Source organism: Panthera uncia (assembly GCF_023721935.1).
Source record: "Panthera uncia isolate 11264 chromosome A1 unlocalized genomic scaffold, Puncia_PCG_1.0 HiC_scaffold_17, whole genome shotgun sequence".
Classification (NCBI taxonomy): Eukaryota; Metazoa; Chordata; class Mammalia; order Carnivora; family Felidae; genus Panthera; species Panthera uncia.
The window spans coordinates 120,119,084-120,137,572 of record NW_026057577.1 but is presented as its reverse complement, the minus strand read 5'-3'; the positions used below and the strand labels follow the sequence as shown (position 1 = coordinate 120,137,572).

The 18,489-nt window shown below is 38.3% G+C and overlaps 1 protein-coding gene across 3 annotated transcripts in view; it reads right to left on the bottom strand.

Annotated features, from left to right (window-relative positions):
• Nucleotides 1–18,489, bottom strand: part of C6 (complement C6) — a 64,276-nt gene that overhangs the window by 22,651 nt on the left and 23,136 nt on the right. For all 3 annotated transcript variants that reach the window (XM_049648127.1, XM_049648128.1, XM_049648126.1), the window contains exons 7-9: nt 15,019–15,219; nt 8,580–8,820; nt 3,873–3,995 (exon numbers count right to left, since the gene is read on the bottom strand). In XM_049648127.1, the coding sequence (XP_049504084.1) occupies nt 3,873–3,995; nt 8,580–8,820; nt 15,019–15,219 (565 nt within the window). The remainder of the gene's footprint in view (nt 1–3,872; nt 3,996–8,579; nt 8,821–15,018; nt 15,220–18,489) is intronic.

The window sequence follows — 18,489 nt, the reverse complement described above, 5'->3', positions numbered from 1 at the left end:
TCCGAGCCATCAGCCCAGAGCCCGATGTGGGGCTCAAACCCACGGACCGCGAGATTGTGACCTGAGCTGAAGTCGGACGCTTAACCGACTGAGCCACCCAGGCGCCCCATCAAGGAGTTTTTAATGAAACATTGATTCATCATTACATTCATTCATCGCTCAATGTGAGCGAGACAATGAAATACATTCTGTTTATTTCATATAGGCTATCTTTTAACATTTTCTCTTTTCTACATTTGTATATATTTTGTGTGCCTAATATATTTTTAGATAAATATATAAAATTTTTTAGTATTCTTTTAGTAAGTATATTAGGGATATATAGTGAAAAAATTAATGAGATGATTACAGATTTAAAAAGTTTGGAGTCCAGTGATTTAATCAGATGAGCTCAGGTTTTGGAATAGACAAATTATGTTTTTGTGTGTGCTTTACTCTTTTTTTTTTTTGAGAGAGAGAGAGAGAACACAAGTGAGTGAGGGTCAAAGAGAAAGAGAGAGAGAGAGAGAGAGAGAGAGAGAAGTGGGACTCACCCAAAGCAGGGCTTGTGTCTACCCGAAGCAGGGCTTGAGCTCGCAAACCATGAGATCGATCATGACCTGAGCTGAAGTCAGATGCTTAACATCTGAGCCACCCAGGCACTATGTGTACTTAACTCTCAAATGTGCTTTGATTTTCGGCAAATTGTCATCACGATCAACACATATTTGTGGAGAATCTGCTATATACCAGGCACTAAAGACTGAGAGAAATGCACGATATGCCTTTTGTATTTGAAGGACTTAGACTCTCTATGAGGAGACAAAATAGGTACATAAAAATACTAGCAGAACTATAGAGAAATTAAAAAATGAAGGAAGAAAAGGAGAAATGGAATGAAGGAAAGAAGGAAGGAAAGAAGTTAAGAAGGGAGGGGAGGAAAGGGAAAGAAAGGTAAACAAAAAGACCAATAAAACAGTTTTGTTAAGTGTCACTGAGTGGTCCAACAATGAATGATTCCTGTTTTCAGGGAAGTGAAAGAATTCTGTGATCTTAGGCAATTAGGGAGGGGGGTACGGTGAAAGGACTTTGAGGCAAAGCTAAGACACGGTAGGGGGCAATGTGCTCCCAGCATGGGCAAAGACCTAGAATGAGGGATGGATGTGCCATGTTCTGGAGACAGTTCATATGGACATCCACTTGAGTTCAAGTTGAAGGTTCAGGTAGGGGAAGAGCAGCAAAACAGAGGATCTGGATGTAAAGCTTTTACTTTTGAGTTGGGGAGTTGGCACAATTCAGGAGTATTAGCAATGTGTCATGTGGACAGTGATGGATAATTGATAAGCCAGTTTGGAGCCCATTGGAATAGTCTCTGATTTGGCAGTGTCCTCACCTTATTCCTACAAGCTGAAAACCGTGGGTCCATCTTTGACATTTTCTCATCTCTTTGTTGGATGGATTTTTAAATTAAGCATTTTTTTCCCTTTTTGTTTTTGTTTTTGTTTGTTTGTTTGTTTTAGCAAGTACTCAAGAATGCATATTCTCAGAATTCTCTCATGTTTTGAGATGTCTTCCTGTTACCCATATATATGAAATTATTATTTTTTCCTCTCTCAGAAATTTGTGGACATTATTGTCTTACAGCATTGAATTTAGTTATGACGAAGTCTGAGGCCAGACAGATTGTGTTCTTTTGTTGATCTGTGGGAGATTTGCTCTTTTGGCCAAGGTACTTGAAAAATTCATTTTAAAAATCTTGGTAATTAGCAAATTAACTAGAATTTGTCTTGAAGTTGTGTATTTAAACAGTATTTCTGATTCATATAATCAAAACAAATTTCTTCCTTTATTTCAGGGATATGTTTGTTTATAGTTTTGTTTTTTTTTTTTTTTTTAACAGCTTTCCTGTTTAATTTCTTGGGATCTCTATTTCAGGAACATGAATTCCCACTGATTAAATTATATTTGTCCTTCCATTTCCATTAGATTTTTCTTAATAACTATTAATGTCTATTTTTCCTCTGTATTTATTATGAATTATTTTAAATCTTTCCTACATGTGATTAACTTTCCTGATTTTATTTTCAGACAATTATATTTTGTCCTTGCAGTATCTAATTTATTTATAACTATCATGGTAATGTTTCTCAATGTTTGTTTGTCTTTGTACCTTAGCTTTGAGATCTGCCTTTTCAATTAATTCTTATAATCTTTTTGTCTCTGAGCACTTGATTTACTGAATTCACCATCTCATTAAATTATTTTATTGCATGAAAAACTGGTATAGACTTTATATCCATTCTTTGGTTTATATTTCTAGGTTATTTGTCTGTTTTGCATGCTCTCTTCCCCCCCCCCTTTTTTTTTGCTATAATATGAATGCCTAGTTGTCAAACAAATCCTTCTCATTCTGCTTATGCTTAACATGGGCATGTACATGTAGACCATCTATATAATCTGATATTCAAAGTTGCCTATTTATTATTACAGTAAATATTTTATTTTTATTTGTTCTTTGTCTCCCCAAGAGAATATAAGCTTCATATTTTGGGAGTTTCTGTGATTTTGCTTCCCTTTGTTCTTAGCAGAATGAATAGCAATCAGTTAGGCCAAGTCAGGGAACAAGAGAACTTTACGCAGAGGAAGGAGCTCTAAATAACGGCAAGGCACAAGAGAGAGCATGACTTATTTAGGAGACTATATAGTTCAGCTAGGCAGAGAGAGAGAGAGACTGGAATTTATCTTTAAGGCTATATGAAACCATGATTAAGGCATGAGAGTTTCATGATAAGATTTGCCTTGGAAGAATTTCTTGTCACAAGAAATGTGTAGAATACATTGGCGAAAGGCCACAGTAGAGGCAGGGGGACCAGTCAGGAGGCTTCTGTGGAAATCCAGGTTGGAAATAATGAACGGATGGGTGTGAATGGGAAAAATATTAAGGATGTAGAGTGATTACTTATTGGATGTGAAGGCCAGAAAGAGGGAGAAATTAAAGCAACACTCAGGTTTCTGGCTTGGTTTCTGGAGCCTTATTTACATACCTCTCTTAGACGCTTATCATTCTGTATTTTTAATGGTTGTTTATATGTATAGTTACTTTGTAAGCTCCTTTATAGGAATGGCTGAATTATTTCTACCTCACAATGCCTAATACTGAGTTCAGCCCATGGGAAGAACCAATAAATGTTAAAGTAAACAACCTAAATATAAGATCAAGAACAACACTTGGGGTGCCTGGGTGGCTTAGTCGGTTGAGCGTTGACTTCAGCTCAGGTCATGACTTCAGCTCAGGTCACGATCTCGCGGTCCGTGAGTTCAAGCCCTGCATCAGGCTCTGTGCTTACAGCTCGGAGCCTGGAGCCTGCTTCAGATTCTGTGTCTCCCTCTATCTCTGCCCCTCCCCCACTCATGCTCTGTCTCTCCCTCTGTCAAAAATAAACATTAAAAAAATTTTTAAAAAAGATCAAGAAAACTTTATTTCCCTTTTAAGTAGTGCTAATGATATTTTGTTTTCACCCTCCCCCTACCACACAGAGGGCTTTGAGGTAGATATATGAAATAAATGAAAGTTAAAAACATTTGCACAAGCAAGGGGCACCTGGGTGGTTCAGTGGGTTAAGCGTGGGACTCTTGATCTCAGCTCAGGCCATGATCTCACAGTTTTTGGGATCGAGCCCTACATTGGGCTCTGTGCTGACAGTGTGGAGCCTTCTTGGGATTCTCTCTCTCTGTCTCTCTGCCTCTCCCTTTTTCATTCTCTCTCTCTCTCTTTCTCTCTCCCTTTCAATAAATAGACTTAAAAACATAGCGCCCTCAAAGTATAGCATGGTACTCCCATCAGGGCAGCTGCAGGACACATGAGGTAAACCGCTAAGAGAGAGAGCTCTTACCTTCATATTTCTCTGACATCTTGTTCGTGGTGCACCGATGTTCCACTTTTTTTTTCTTAAAACCTAACCTGCGTTTCTTTGTTTCAATCCGGACACAGTTTCGGATTTCTTCCTCTGTTAAACCTAGGAAATGGAGTGCAAACAAAACATCACGAGGATGCACCACTGCGAATCCTTCCCCAGTTCCTATAAACTCGATAATTCACACCTTCACCTACAGATTCAGTCCTTTTTAGGCCCTGGGATGATCCTGAACAGAGGAAGTGTTTATGAGTCCCTGCTGTCTCTCCCTTCAACCCTGGCCCTAAGAAGTACATATAAGGTGACTGTGGCCCATCCCATGGGGATCATGTTGGCTTCTCCCTGTTGCCTACACACAGTGAGCCTCAAAGATCACCTGTCCCACTGGCCACGGCCACTGTATAGTCCTGAAGATCAAGAGATGAACACACGTTCTGTGCAGTGCCCCGGTCAGGCCTTCTTTCTGGGCCACAACTGTTTCTGTGAGGCCTGAGTCCACCTCACTTTTTTGCCCCATTGTTACCTAAAATGGAAATCTTTTTTGTCATCTCTCCTTCGCTGAACACTCGTTCTCATGCCTGTCTCCCTGGGTCAGCTGCTCACTCCACCTGTACCTCCAAAACTCAGAAATTCTGACTTCCTGACCTATGAATTCTTCTCAGTGTCCTCACTGACTATTCTCTCTCTCTCCTCATCACCATTCCAGCCTGTACTCAACGTTTCTCCTGATGTCTCCAAGGGAGATGAATGCTGCCTCATCCCCAGCCTTGGGAAGTGGGGGTTGATATCTTCCTAGCTTCCCAGCGCCTCCATAGGATGAGTCTCCAGGTTTAAAAGTCTTGTCAAAACCCTGATGCCTGGAAGCTCAGGCTGTTCAGTGCTCATACCTTCAGTCCTCTTTGTTCTTGTCTTTTACCAAACTTGCAAGCATCATTTGTTGAAGATTTTGGCATCTGAGTCACATTTTCCCACCACAATCCCTGTCTATGTTCTCAACGGCTTCAAAATCTATGCTGTGTCAGCGATCAAGTGGGACACAGTGCAGGGAAATAGGTCTGGCTATTTGTAGACTGAGTTGGTGCTGCCCATCTGGGGTAATTTGAAAAGAATCAACGTCTCCTCTTTCTGAAGAGCTTCCTAAGCCTCCTGACCTGCTACCTGAAATACCAAAATTAGATTCCAGATTTTGGTTTTTGTTTTTAACATAGTTTATTTCAACTAAAGTATAGCTGACACAAGAATTCAGGTTTTTGATGTTTAGTTAAAAATTGCCTCACAAAACATGAACACACAAGAGATACTACTGTTAGGATCAGCTCTTAAGCACCTTAAAGCAAAGTAGTTCATCAAATACTGATGTTCAGGGTTGTAGATCATAATCGGCAGAGGAATATTTTTAGAGCTTGAGGCACAGTTTAGGTGCGATGCTGAAATTGAATCCTAAAGGCACAGATGACTGAGAAATGAGGCCAGGTAGACGGGGATGGGGTGGAAGGGGATGGGGTCTGCCCACTTCATAGTTTTTTCAATAGTTTGACACATTTGAAGGGATGTGTTATAAGTTGGCAGTGAAAAATTCTTAGTTTGAAGTCTTGATGTTTACCTTGCATCTTTAACTCTAATAAACAAACAAACAAAAAGTCTTTTTTTCTTTTTTGGTCAAGCTGAATAAATATGAGTCATTTTCTCCTGGTAGTATTGTTCTAACAAGTAGATCAGTATAATGGTTAGACCATGTTAGGAATTTAATGCATTTATGTTGTAGAGCTCCTATCCTTTTTGAATTTTTTCATTAAGTTTTTATTATTTAGAAATGAAAATTAAATTTTCTGTGTCCAATTCATTAACTACAACATAATTAATTAACTATCAACTTAGTTAGTTTGATTTTCTGAGGGCTAATGGAGAATCTTTGAAGATTCGAATGGTGAATCCTTCTTATGAGCCATGGCATTCGTTGGTCATGCAGCGATTAAAATATGAAGGCTTTATCAGTGAATTTCTGGATAAGCCTGTCTTTCCCTGTATAACCTGTAGCTTGCTGCCTGACCTCTATCCAATTGCTGGATGCTGTAGCACTTGACCTCTCAAACCCAAGCGTCCCTCTGATGTTGCGTAGGGACAAGCATTTCAGAAATGTCCTCAGCTATTCTGGGCAAAGGTCAACAGTGTTACTTGAAAATGTCATACGGGTAAATGGTGGGGCCAGTAATTGTTTTCCTCCCAGTTCAGAGTAGGAAATGACTTCTCAACAAAAGGAGTTTAAATTACCATCTTGCATATTATGATATTTTAATTCTTTAATGTTCTTACTATATTTCTGAATTTTTTTTCACCTAGCACACTGAAGCAATGTCAACTTTTCTTCAGGTTTTAAATTGACTATGGGACATTGAACAATAGAGGAATATATGAAGGATGCAAATAAAAAGCAATTTAATTTTGCTTTACTCCTCTTGAGGGAGAGAAGGTACTATGAAATATTCAGGTCATACTTTTGAAATTAATGACAAGGGATACAATTCTTACTGAATAAAGCAAATAAAAACCAAGCCTATACTCTAGTTTCATGTTATGGCTACGCAAAGGGAAAAGAAATGGAAAAAGAGAGGAGGAGGCCAGAATATATATTCATTTAGAGAGCAGGCAAAAACAGGTGAGCATACCCACCAAGGAATTCCATTTTATTGAGATTTGTTTCTGTCTGGGCGTGCTTCATCTTAGCCATAATTAAAACTGTGCATCGGTATTATTTTTGTGACTCAGAGAAATATATACTCATTGAATATAAGAATATATATTACATATAAGAATATAGAAATATGTTTAATCAAATATACATATATATACCCTTTAAGTACTATATATATCATATATATGTGTGTGCGTGTGTGTATATATATATGCGTGTGTGTGTGTATACATATATATATGTATATATACATACGTATATATATATATATACGTATATATATGTATATATAGTTTGTATATGAGTACATAGGTATTTACGGTCATATATCTCCAGTTTCCTATTACATCTCAAACTTCCTTTCTTTCCCTTATTATGTGTTCCTGTTTGTTAGCCTCTACCTCTATTTATAGAGAAAGACACAGAAGGTGAGAATGTTTCAGTAGGAAAGTGTAGCTCATCACTTCATTTTGGTCAGGGGTCTTCAACTATTAAAATGCTGGATGGTTGATTAAAGATTCACATAGTTCTTTAACTGACCTGATCTCTGAGCCTTTAGAGGCTTTGCTTTGAATGCATGATAAGTACAGCTGATCAAATGAGAAATTATTTTCTGGGCTATAGCAGCAAGTGACCAGAATAATTTCATCCCAGGGGTGAGATGAAACCAATCAAGGGCCAGAGATTTTCCCCAAGCACTTTTGCTCAGCATTAATGTTGCTGGTGTTCTCATGGGAGAAGATATCAAATTCATCATACAAACATCACTCCTGTGGAAAGGATAACTGAAATGAAACATAAGGGTCAGGCAATGTGAAAAGCCCATCACAGCATAAATCTTTTGGATTTCAGTAACTCTGTCAGATAGTAATTTTTTTAGATCCTCTTACTGAAAGTCCTTCTCAAAGACATTTATGCCCTCTTCTCTCTTAGGAAGCAGATCATGAGGGATATCTGGTCACTCAAAGTTTGGAATAACTCAGGGCAGCCACATTAAACATTAGTATTTGCCATCATGAGATGTAAGAACAAAGGGATTGACACTCTGTTGGCCCCAGAGTTGGCCTGATGTCTCTTTAAATGAATTCCTGATTTCTTCTATATAAAAGTTACATGATCAAGAATTCTTATTTACATGGGGTAATTGGTCACTTGAGTTCTGGTTACAGTTTCCTAACCATGTTCTCAAGAGACACATGATAGAATCATCACAAAGGCCCTGTGTCATTTCATGAAGGAGTCTGAAAATGAATTTATCCAATGGTGTTTAAGCTATAATAATAATTAATAGTGGCAATTTAAGCTAACACTTAAGAAACCAAGGCTTATCTATAAACCAAGGCTTTTATTGTTATTTTACATATAAGCAGAAAAATATCCCTGATTATATCCCAAAATAAAAATTTGCCAACTTTCTTCAAAATAAGTGCTTCTCATCTGGTTTCAATTTTATCACTGGTAGGTGCATATCTAGCCCACATTAATTTAGTCCCTTGTCAAGTTCTTAATTGTTCTTTTATCTTAATGCCCTTGGCTTTTACTTAAAACATTATTAAAAGAAAAAGACTGTTAGAAAATTTGCTATAATTATTATTCTATAAAATTATTATCTCCTATAAAATTGCTGTAAGTAAATTATCTTTTGGAGCTTAGTTTCAGGACAAATCTCATTTTTCTTGAGGTAATAGCATGTATCTCTCTTTTAGGTTACCACTACTGTGTAGCTTATGATGTTCCCACATGTCAGGAAACTCAGAGACAAATCTAATGCCCAATGAGAGAGGTTAAGTATATTTTTTCTTTTTTTGGGGGGGGGGGTCCTAATTTTATATTTTTATTTATTTGAGTGTGTACCTTTTGGTTGTTCTTCCTATCATTTTGGAAGTACAGTGGAGTCTAAAAGTTAATAAAGAAGAATTAATAGAATAAGAGGAAAATGAATTGCACGCATTCGAATCAGGTTTTAAAAAAAGGGAGGCCGGCAGAAGGTCTACCTGAGTTCTTCAGTTCCTCGACGCTAAACTGGTAGAGGAGGTCATACACGCCGCCCAGGGAGCCAGAGGTGAAATAGTGAGTCCCGAAGTCATCAAATATCCGACTATACAAAGCAAAGTTGTATTCTAGAGGCAGGTGGTTAAGTGCTTTCAAAAAGACATCAGAAAGCTGCAGATCTTTAGTTTTCATTGTGAAGTTTGAGACTTTTATCACCTTATGGACCCTAGTAAAACTAGAATCCTAAAAGGAAGAGGAGAAAAGAGGAAAAACAAGAAAGAAAACAAGATGATTAAACGTAATAAAAGCTTGAAGTGTCAAGCCTTTAAATGTCATCTATTTATCACTAGCTGCCTTCCAACCATAACATGATAACTTTAACTCTCTATGGCATGATCTCACACACAAAAACATAATTTTCATTTTATTTTCCACAACTTTTTCCTGCGATGTCCAAAGCGCTGAACAGGTAAGATGATCTCAGTCATGTAAACTGTGACTGAGGCATAGGTTTGGTAGGCTTATCAAAAGAGATCAATAGGCATACCAAAGGCATACCAAAAAGAGATCAATCAATTATCAGAAAAGTAAATCTTTCACTCTTGCTTGTCAATCGTAGCTGTGTCCCTACTGAGTTTTTATTTAGAAAGACTTGCTGATGCAACACGTCGAAAAAGGATTGCATATATTTTTAATTGGAAGTTACGCAATTGAGATTCAAGTCACAACTTTGTCACTAACTGGCATTTGCATTTTCTAGGCCCCAGTTGTCTGTGAAATGTCACCTGGTATATAAATGACAGTTATCCACCAGATGACATAGCACACCCCTTTCAACTCTAAGACGCTGTGATTCAAAATTACTCAGGGTTAAGATTAAACAAAATTATTTATATTCTCTCTCTTCCACCCATCAACAGAAATATTTGTTTGAGAGTTTTTTTATTCATTTCTTTTTATGTTGGGTTAATTTATGATTTGGTGGTTGGTATTATACCCAAATCTCATTCTATTAAATTATTGTTCTACATATCCCCTGGGTTTTATGAGTGTACCCATGTATGCTGTTCTTAAAAAAATTATATAATTTATCTATTTCTCAATTTTAGCAAATTGTAGTATTTGAGTAATAGGAGCAGAGAGAGGAGCATATTTCAGCAAAAGAACTTTATCGTAGCTGTAAATTATTAAATCGCTGTTTTCCTGTGTGCTATAATTATGGCATAAAATGTCTGCTAACACAAAAGAAAAGAAATAATCACAAGTATTGAAGAAGAGTCACCATTCACTCCCCTCCCTCTGTCTTTCCCTTTGCTTCTCTCCTACCCCTTTCCACCCCTCGCCCTCCCTTTTTGCCTTTTAACACATTTATTGCTCAGCTACCTCAGATGCTGTGGACACAGAAATGGGCAAGGTAGACAAAGTGCATCCCTTTGAGGGGCTTACATTTTCATTGTCCATCAATTCTATTTTTAAGTTTAATACTTGAATTTTGGCACAGAACCATGCCTTTAGAAAGTTGGAGGGACCTTATGCTTTTAGTAAGAAGCACACTCACTTCCAGAGTATCTGAAATACCTATTCAGACATGGACATTGGTATGGGTGGTTCAAAATTTCCAGGTTGCTCTACCAACTAAATTATAAACATACAAGTGAAACTTTGGTAACTCAACTCAGCACAAGCCAAGCATTTATCAAATGCAGCATGGTTAAAATGGGGCTATTTTAGGCTAACCCATTACATGACAGTAGGTTATTAACTATGTATGATCGGGATGCCTGGATGGCTCAGTCATTAAGTGTCCCAACCCTTGGTTTTGGCTCAGGTCATGATCTCACAGATTGTGGGTTCGAGCCCTGTGTTGGGCTCTGTGCTGACAACATGGAGCCTGTTTAGGATTCTCTTTCTCCCTCTCTCTCTGCCTCTCTTTCTATCTCTTTCAAAATAAATAAATAAACTTTAAAAAATATTTAAAAAATAAAAAATGTATGATCTGTCTCAACATTCTGTGAGATCTTGCTTTATTTTTGCCATCTTTTTGTGGATTCAACTTCATAAAGTAATTCAGAAAAGCACTGAATCTTACTGAGACACCAGGTATTTTGACTTTGAAACAGATTACCTGCCTAACAAATGTTTAGTTAGATCTGTGATTGATGAAATGAGTAAATAAAGCATTAAGCTCCACTGGAGGGAGTGGATTGATTTTTCAAGTTTGTGGTACCTTGTTTTCACTATTTGAAGACTAAGAGACGTTGCAGTAGCGTTTTCTTTCTTTTTTAACGTTTATTTATTTTTGAGACAGAGAGAGACAGAGCATGAGTGGGGGAGGGTCAGAGAGAGAGAGGGAGACACAGAATCCGAAACAGGCTCCATGCTCTGAGCTGTCAGCACAGAGCCTGACGCGGGGCTCGAACTCACCGACCGTGAGACCATGACCTGAGCCGAAGTCGGACGTTTAACCGACTGAGCCACCCAGGCGCCCCATCAGTAGCGTTTTCTACTTAACCCAGGATTTCCTTATTCCGTTGCGATCTAATCAAAGATACTGGGTAGAACCCGATGAAGTTGACAATTTTGTAGGTCAAAAATGGGTGAATATTAGCAGTTTCAAAAGTTCCAGCTGCTACTGTGAATAGCCTAAAATGTTCCCAATTTGGGGCAGACTCTTAGAGGATCAACTAACATCTGTTTATCCACAGATAAGCGTTTTACAAGTTTTCTCTAGCATGGCTGAAACATTTATAAACCAATTCTGTCAAGCAAATCTTAATGTTGAGACTGATGTATATATCTATGTCTCTTTCTACATGTCCATTTTCCTTCTCATTTTGGACTATATTTTTAAGCAGTTGTTTCCAATCTTGGCTATATCAGAATGAGCTGGGGGCTTAAAAAAAGAAAACCAGAATCACATGCCCAACCCCAGATATTCTGAATCAGTATATTAAGAGAAGGGCCATGGGATATATATTTTTACTTCCTAATAATTCTGATACTAACTTGTCTTTTTTGTAAATTTTTTAAATTAGTTTTCTTTATTTTTGAGAGGCAGAGAGAGACAGAACACAAGTGGGGGAGAGGCAGAGAGAGAGGGAGACACAGAATCGGAAGCAGGCTCCAGGCTCCTAGCTGTCAGCACAGAGCCTGATACAGGGCCTGAACTCACGAACAGTGAGATCATGACCTGAGCCGAAGTCGGACGCTCAACTGACTGAGCCACCCAGGCGCCCCAATACTAACTTGTCTTAAGAATATAATTTGCATTAGTCAGCCATAAGAAAGAATGAAATCTTGCCATTTACAATCACACGGATACAGCCAGAGTATTATGCTAAGTGAAGTAAGTCAGAGAAAGACAAATACCAGATGATTTCACTCATATGTGGAATTTAAGAAACGAAACAAATGAACTAGGGGGGAAAAAGAGAGAGACAAATAAAAAAAACAGACGTTTAGTTATACAGAACAAACTGATGGTACCAGAGGGGAAGTGAGTGGGGGGATGGGTTAAAAGGGATGGGGATTAAGGAGTGCACTTGTCTGATGAGCACCGGGTATTGTATGGAATTGTTCAATCTCTATATTGTACACCTAAAACTAATATAACACTGTGTTAACTGGAATTAAAATAAAAATTCAAAAGAAAAAAGAATATAATTTGGTAAGTTTGAGAGACACTATGCTACCTATAGCCCATTCTAAAGTGAACTAACGAGGGGCACCTGGGTGGCTCAGTCGGTTAAGCGTCCGACTTCGGCTCAGGTCATTATCTTGCAGCCCATGAGTTCGAGCCCTGCATCAGGCTCTGTGCTGACAGCTCAGAGCCTGGAGCCTGCTTCCGATGCTGTGTCTCCCTCTCTCTCTGACCCTCCCCCATTCATGCTCTGTCTCTCTCTGTCTCAAAAATAAATAAACGTTAAAAAAAATTAAAAAAAAAAGAGTGAACTAACAATATGTTATAAAAGGAATCATTTTATTCCCTCTTTTTTTCTTTTATGTGTTCATATCACCAGAACTCTACTCTTTTCATAGTTTGTTGAAATTATGAATAACAGAATGAATGAATAAGCAGATAGCTTGAGGTATAATGTAGTGGATATGAACAGTGGGCAAAAATCAGACAAGCTGATTTCAATGCCCGACTCTGGCATTTACTCACTGTGACATCACAGGAGCAACTCAGCTTCTTGAGTTTTAGTGTAGTACTTGGCACATGGTAGATATTTGATAAATATTTCTTGACTTCAGAATAAATATATGGACTTCATGTACTCATCTGTAAAATGTTCTTGAAAATATCTAATCTGATTCCCCCTTAGGGTTCTTTTCAAGATAAATGAAATTAGCCTAGGAAAATTATCTATAAATGGGGCTATTTTATATAGATAGATAGATAGATAGATAGATGAATAAATAAATGTGTGAGAGGCACTATGGTAAGGGCAGGAGGAGCCATAAAATGATGCCCTCCAGCTGCTGTTCCCCTTTGTTCCAGTTATGGTTCCTCTTTTCACCGCCCCTTCACACTCTATGATTCAGGGCTCAGTCTTCCCATTCATCTCTTTGGAAGGAGCAAATACCACTGAGTGGTGGTTTTGGGAGGAACAGAGACTATTTTATTTTTTTTTAAGTTCATTTATTTATTTTGAGAGAGAGAGAGAGAGAGAGAGCAAGCATGTTGGGGAGGGGCAGAGAGAATCCCAAACAGGCTCAGCATTGTCAGTGCAGAGTCAGACACAGGGCTTGAACTCAAGAACTGTGAGATCACAGCCTAAGCTGAAATCAAGAGTCAGACATTTAACCAACTTGGCCACCCCAGGCACCCCAGGAACAGATACTATTTTAAAAGAACTTTGTAAATGTTTAAAAACGTCTAATAGAAATCTATCTCCTAAATCGCTTAAGAGCTGGAAAACAAGTCCAGGAGTTTTAATATACAAATAATAAAAGAAAAAGGAAGGGAGGAAGAAAGATTACTGGATGAAGATATACCTTTACATATTGAAAGAACTTTGTTAGTTCCTGGAAAGATTAATGGAAGAAGTCTAATACTCAGATACAACCTAAATTATAAACAACAACAATAAAAATTATAAATTTCCAGACAGAGAAAATAAAAGAAAGACAACCAGTTATGCATGTGATTTTTCCTATGCAACAACGAAAAGTAGAAGATAGTGGAATAACATCCACTAACTACCAAGAAAAGAAGACTATGATTCAAGATTCCTATATTTGGCCAAGATATTCCTTATCTTTATTGCTCAGGGAAAATGTAGGCTTTTTAGATATATAAGGACTTAGGGAGTAAATGTATAGACACACACACACACACACACACACACACGTACGTATATAAAATATTACACAGATATAAAATACAGACTATGAACTTGGAATTTATAAGTGTTATGTGAGGAATCTTTAAAATAGACTAAACAAGAGTCAGGATAAAATACAAATGAACATATGTAATATAAAACTGAACACAAAACAATCCTAGCAAATAGCTTGGAACACAAAGGTTTTGAACTACCTCAGTAAAATTGAGGTTTTGGAGGCCTGTAATGATATTGGTAGGGGAGCAGAACGTAGACCCATTCTCAAGGAGATAGTGGGAATGGGGTGTGGGGAAGTAAAATACCTTTTGGGGGCTGTAGATATTACTTCATGTGATGAAAGAAAAAACATAGGCTTAATTATGCTTGTTAACTAGACAAAGGTCATCACAAGCAGAATTTAAAAAGTTTAGGGGCACCTGGGTGGCTCAGTTGGTTAAGCATCCAACTTCAGTTCAGGTCATGATCTCACAGTTCATGGGTTTGAGCCCTGCATCGGGCTCTCTGCTGTTAGCGGAGAGCCCACCTTGGATCCTCTGTTCCCCTCTCTATGTCCCTCCCTCATTTGCACTCTCTCTAAAAAAGAGAGAACTTCCAAATGTTCTAGTAGAACTTCCAAAATGACCAAAAGGGGTAACCAGAAATGTGACAAAGACAGCCATAGTAGAGAAATAGGAAACAGCAACAAAGTAAAATGAGTATGAAAAATTAAAGATGGAAGAAACATGATCAAGTATTTCAGTGAGTTTGTTAAATCAAAGAAGGCAGAATTTCCCTAGCAAAGTTCTAATTGTCAGATTATGTTAAAAAAGTAAAGTTCTGTTACATGTAGCTTATAAAAAATACACCTAAAACAGTAAGACAAAGAAAACTTAAACAGAACACAACCATAAACACAGCCAAATGTATGCAACATTATACATATCACTTCTATAACTTTTGAAATGGGATTTATCAACAAACTAAATGTATTTAAATTTGTGTTCGAAATCTTGCCAATTTGATATCAAAAACTCTCCCCTTCTCATTGCATGATTGCTGGACTTAGTGTTAACTTTCAGAAAAGAATAAAAAGATTGGGAGCCATTTTTATTACCTTTTTGTGGGAGGCTTGAATGGCTTGTTTGAAGGCAGAATTATGGGTGGTGCTTTGAGTTTTCTTTGAGGAATAAAAAATTGGTACATGAAAGCTTTTTTTCTCTTCGCCCCGGAATGCAGCTTGTTTATTTTCATTTTTTGTAAGAGGAACTAAGTCCTTGTAGAAGTCAGTTTCTAAATCATCTTCTTCAGTTTGCACCTGGAGAAAAATCCATATGAAATGGGATGAAACTTAGGAAATATTAGAACTACTTGTTAAGATCTCAGGCAATGATGCTTCATTCCTTTATGCATTCAATAAATATTTGTTGAGAACCCATTTTGCTAGAAATAAAAAAGAAATTAGTTCCTGCCCTCCATGAGTCAATAGTTTAGTTAGAGAGACAAACAAGCACACTTAATCCAGTGTGGGAAGTGATGTGCTCCAAAAGAGGTTGGCCTAAATAATCATTGAACCCAGAGAGGCCACACCAGGAAAGTCTTTGTCAAGGAAACAACTCCTAAAATGATATTTAGCAGCATGATAAAAAAAAACGAGGGCTATTTCTGGTCTGCCTGTGACTTTCAGCCTCTTTGCAATCTAACTGAAGGTATCTTCCAGAAAATTGAGGCCTAGCAGATGGGAGCACAGATCCTGTCCTTCCTTGCTCTGGTTGCATCCCCACCCACCTAGACTTATTTAGATGTTGGGCATCAGCACTCTACTGGCTATGTCTATGGGACAGAGGACAAATACTTGATTGGTTCTGCATGGTGGAGGGTTATAATCCTTCACTGACTGGGTCTGGAAAGAGGAGGAAAAAAAAAAAGCCAGTGGGACTTGACTTGAAGTAGGAGTGGAGCAGGGTATTTTCCCAGTACAAGTTAAATCCCTGTTATGATTATGCTGGCAAAAAGGGACGATGGATGAATTAAAAAAAAAAAAGAAGTTGCAAAATAAATTGATTGAAGAGTACTTTATGTTAAAGATGCCTGTCTGGTTTGCAATGGAAAAATTTCTTGTTTTAAAATATTCAAAATTAAAATGCACTGTGAGGCAAACCACATGTCACAATCAAAGAGCTTGTACAATTAGTGGAGGAAAGACAAAATAACCCAGTTGCAAAAGAATCTTGCTCAATAGTAAGATACACACAAAAGTTCAATGTGACTTTCAGATACTACAGGGCATGCAAGTTAGCCTTTAAAGGGCCCCGAAATGAAGCCCTTCAGTTAGCAATGAAGCGATACAATTCTATTTAAATATAGCTGCTGACATTTCTTTACCATTTCTCTAAAAAAACTCAGACTACAAATATTTTGTTTTATGAATTAGCTCTTTTTTTTTAAATATGAAATTTATTGTCAAATGAATTAGCTCTTATACACAAAAAGATGTATCTGCTTAAAGGAAAAGATATTTGCATGTAAGGAAGGGGGCTCAGATATCCTGGGCAGCAGCTCAGAGAAAATCTACCCATGGGTGAGCAGGGCTGAAAAATTAGACTGAACTGGAAACCTGGGGCTGGGCCTTGAATGCCCTGAGAAAGTATTTGAATTGACTTGTAAAGGCAAGATTTTGCATATAATAGGTTCTTTAAAACTATTAATGGAATGAATGAAAAATTGGGAGTGTTACTGTGACATCTGTGTTTTTGCAGAGATCAGGTTAACTATAGTTAACTAAAGTGGAGGCAAGGAGAGCAGTTGTAAAAAACTGTTAGAGGAAGTCAAGTGAGACAGGATAATGGCCAGGTCCATGGGGTGGCGGTTGGGTGGAAAGAAAGTAGGGCATTTGAAAGATATTTAGGAAGTAAGTTCACAGAAATTGTTGACCAAGTAGATGTGGGGGTGACAGGGGGAGAGAGGGAGAGAGGATGGGGATGCTCTTCCATGAAAGGGAACTTGCAAAGCCAAGGCAACTTTTGAAAGGATAGATTTTCCCAGGAAGAGATGTTAACCAAACTCTGGCAACAAGGTTTTAATCTTCATTTACACATTATTATTTTTTAAAGATATTTTTTAAAGTTTATTTATTTTTGGGAGAAAGAGAGAGAGAGAGAACAAGTGAAGGAGGGGCAGAGAGAGAGGGAGACAGAGGATCGAAAGCTCTGTGCTGATAGCAGAAAGCCTGATGCGGGGCTCAAACTCACAAACCGTGAGGTCGTGACCTGAGCTGAAGTCGAATGCTTAACCGACTGAGCCACCCAGGTACCCCCTCATTTACATATAATTACATACATCGCTGAGCCCATCCATCCTCACTGTGGATCCAGTGGGCTGATGACCTAGGAATTTATGTGTGTTGACACTTACGTTTGTGTTTGAAGAAAGGAGATGGGTTTGTAAGGAGGAGCAGAAGGAGATAAGAGGGACTGGAGGAATGGAGACCAGTGGCAACTGACTTCCTGTGCTATGAGGGTCAGAGACAGAACCTGAAGTTGTGAATTTCACATGGGATTTAGGGAGGATTTGAGGGACTGCAGAGCTATGAACATTTTTAGGCTTTGGGATGCAGCAAGGGGCCTGTCTAGGTAAGCCAGTGTATTGTTAAGAATCAAAGTCTAGCGGTAACCATACTCTGCAGTTTGCTGTTGACAGCAAATGCTTAGCACACGGCACGGCCTAGAAAAAGAGAGGAGGATTCCTGAGTAAGTGGTGCAACTCTGCGGACTGATGCAGTGATGTTATGGTGACAGAGCTCTGCACTTGGCAGCTGGGAGATCCTGAGAGGAAGAATTCTTCCTATGGACTTCTATTCTGACTTCCTAGCCAAAGCTTTCCCTTCCCTTCCTTTCACGAGCCTCTTTGTGTACCAGCCAACCTGTTGTTTCACCTGTCTTCATGAACTCCAATACTATGGGAGAAGGGAAGTCAGATGCCTGCTGAATTTCTCCTCCTCTGTTGTTCTCAATAAGATACAGCTTACATTTGCACAGCTATCTGCTAACAGCATGAACGAAGTAATACAGGGACCAGTAAAAAGTCCACCACTCTCTTGTGACCTTGACTCTGGTTATTCCCAAACTTTTGTTTGAAGAAATATCACCATGACCTTCGTCAGCAGTTGAATAGTACCTAAGACTCAACAACATATAGTTAGAGATCAACTCAGGTAGCTTCTTGAAGTTCGACAAGTTTTAGATCTACATTGACAATGAAATGAATCTATTTTATTCTGGATGAGGATTTTCAGGCTGTATTACCCGATGTAACTAGCCATCCAGACTTGGGTTACCAAGTTATATGGGTGGATCCAGTGGTCTGCTGGTGAATGTTTAAAAACCAGCTCTCTGGCAAGGGGAAAACCTGTGATTTACTACAGCACTTGCCTTTTGTTTTCCTATCATAGCTGATCCCAGCTGCCTGTGTGATGCCCCTTAACTCAAACTCAGAAAGAGATGCACAGCAGCAAATTATTATATAGCATTTTTGTAACATAGATTCAATAGATGTAAGTAACCTCAAGAGCATCGATGGTAAAATGTAA